This window comes from Bison bison, unplaced genomic scaffold (assembly GCF_000754665.1).
Source record: "Bison bison bison isolate TAMUID 2011002044 unplaced genomic scaffold, Bison_UMD1.0 scf7180017864524, whole genome shotgun sequence".
NCBI lineage: Eukaryota > Metazoa > Chordata > Mammalia > Artiodactyla > Bovidae > Bison > Bison bison.
The window spans coordinates 681,988-684,659 of NW_011495075.1; the positions used below are offsets into that span (position 1 = coordinate 681,988).

A 2,672-nucleotide genomic window follows, 5' to 3' on the forward strand; every position below is an offset into this window, starting at 1 on the left:
GCCCAGCGCCCGCAGGGCAGTGGTACCGAGCTGCCCTTGGACAGGCCGGAGGCCAGCGAGGAGCCTGGGAGCCAGATACCGCCCTACACCGAGGGAGCCCCCTGCCTCCTCAGAAATGTCTCAGGGGCACCTGGTGCCACCCTGGTCACAATCCACGGGCCTGGGGCCCGCTCCCAGGTGGACGCTGTTTCCGCTCTGGGCACTGCCTCCGCAAGCCCCACAGGCCACACCGGTGAGTGCCGGCCACTGTGTCCTGGTGGCCGAGGGGCTTTGCCTTGGGTGGAGAGGGGCTATCACAGGCCCACACACCATGCGCGGCCTCCTTACCACCCTCTCCTCTGTCAGGGCCCCCCACGCCACAATCACTCGAGGTCACCGGCAGGGATAGCCCCTCCACTTTGACCATTGGCTGGGCCCCAGCAGCAGGGCCGCGGGAAGGCTACAGGGTCAGCTGGCACCAGGAGGGCAGCCAGAGCTCGCCGGGCGGTCTTGTCAACTTGGGCCCAGACAACACCAGCCTGATGCTGCGGGATCTGGTGCCCGGTTCCTGCTACACCGTGTCTGTATGGACTCGGGCGGGAAACCTCAGCTCCAGCATCCAAAGGGCTCGCGCCTGCACACGTGAGTTCCCGGCTGTGGCCCCTGGGAGGCCAGCCCTGGGCAGTGGGGTGGGTACCAATATCCTTCACACACCTTCCTCTGTGTGCCTGACTCAGGCCATGCATCTAGTCAGGATAGGGTATTTCATGACCTGTTTGCAAGCATTCCCCACCTCGTGCCATTGGGTCAGTTGTCCACCCATCCACCCATCCTTCCAACCATCCATCCATCCAACCATCCACTCTTCCTTCCAACCATCCATCCACCCACCCATCCAACCATCCACCCGTCCTTCCAACCATCCATCCATCCTTCCAACCATCCATCCATCCAACCATCCACCCTTCCTTCCAACCATCCATCCATCCACCCATCCTTCCAACCGTCCATCCATCCATCCATCCATCTGTCCTTCCAACCATCCATCCATCCATCCTTCCAACCATCCATCCATCCATCCAACCATCCACCCATCCTTCCAACCATCCATCCATCCATCCATCTGTCCTTCCAACCATCCATCCATCCAACCATCCATCCATGCTTCCAACCATCCAACCATCCATCCATCCAACCATCCACCCTTCCTTCCAACCATCCATCCATCAACCCATCCTTCCAACCGTCCATCCATCCATCCATCCATCTGTCCTTCCAACCATCCATCCATCCATCCATCCATCCATCCACCCATCCAACCTTCCTTCCAACCATCCATCCATCCTTCCAACCATCCATCCATCCATCCATCCATCCATCCTTCCAACCATCCAACCATCCATCCATCCAACCATCCACCCTTCCTTCCAACCATCCATCCATCAACCCATCCTTCCAACCGTCCATCCATCCATCCATCCATCTGTCCTTCCAACCATCCATCCATCCATCCATCCATCCATCCACCCATCCAACCTTCCTTCCAACCATCCATCCATCCTTCCAACCATCCATCCATCCATCCATCCATCCATCCTTCCAACCATCCAACCATCCATCCATCCTTCCAACCATCCATCCATCCTTCCAACCATCCAACTATCCATCTTTCTAACCATCTATCCATCCATCCATCCTTCCAAACATCCATTCATCCTCCCAACCATCCATTCATCCTTCCAACAAATATTTAAAGAATGCCTTCCATGTTTAGGTATGGGGTTACATGCCAAAGCTAAAAATTATGAAGAAGATAGTGTAGAAAAGCAGACAGACAAGTAAACATACAGTCAGTGTGTCTATTAAAGTGGCTTACGTTGGTGTGTATATCATAGAGCAAGTGTGCACGCACAGTGTGTTTGAACCATGTGAGTCTCTGTCCTCATGGGTTTAAGATCAAGGACTATGAGGAATGTTCTGTGGTTGTGGCTAATCTTTGAGGGCTCACAGAAGGGCCACCTTAGGGGTCAAGGAAGGTTTCCCCGAGGAGGGGAGTGGGCTGAGGAGCACATGGGTCTGAGTAAGGTGGGCAGAGAGGGGCCTTAGTGAGGGGGGTGTGTCCCCAGGCCCTGAGATTGGGGAGAAAGAGAGAGGGAAGGAGCTCGCAGGGAGGCCCAGTCCTGGTGTGAGCCTGGGGCGGCCAGCGCTGGGGTGGTGCAGGCAGAACAAAGTCACCCTTGGAGCTGAGGCCTGGGAAGCAGGGAAGGGAGCAGGTGTGGGGCAGGGACTGAGCTGGCCAAGAGGCTTTCCTGGGAAGCATAGGGGCAGCTGAGTCGAGGCAGGCCGTGTTGGAGACCAGCACTGAGCGTGCGGCCCGGGGCTGGGCAGGGGGCTCGAATCCGCCTCTTGCTCATTCTGCAGTCCCTGCGCCGCCCGTCAGCCTGAGCCTGGGCCTGGCCACCCAGCCCCCTGCCCTGAGGGCAGTCTGGAGCCCCCCCGCGGGGGGCAGGGACGGCTTTCTCCTGCGGCTCTACTGCCTGCGGCCCCCGGCTCTGGAGGGCCAGGACACCCTGGGCCCTGAGGTGCAGACCTTCTCCTGGACCCGGCTGGCTCCAGGCACTGAGTTCCTGGTGTGGTTGGCCACCCTGCGGGGCCCCGACGAGAGCAGCGCTGCCAACGCCACGGGCTGGACG

At 58.6% G+C, this 2,672-nt stretch overlaps 1 protein-coding gene across 1 annotated transcript in view; it reads left to right on the forward strand.

Moving 5' to 3' along the window:
* The window catches only part of LOC104981867 (receptor-type tyrosine-protein phosphatase V-like), a 15,104-nt gene that overhangs the window by 1,425 nt on the left and 11,007 nt on the right, over positions 1-2,672 (forward strand). Inside the window, 3 exon segments of the mRNA XM_010831119.1 lie at positions 7-232; positions 346-621; positions 2,401-2,672. The exon segment at positions 2,401-2,672 is cut by the window's right edge and continues 1 nt beyond it. Coding sequence (XP_010829421.1) covers positions 7-232; positions 346-621; positions 2,401-2,672 — 774 coding nt within the window.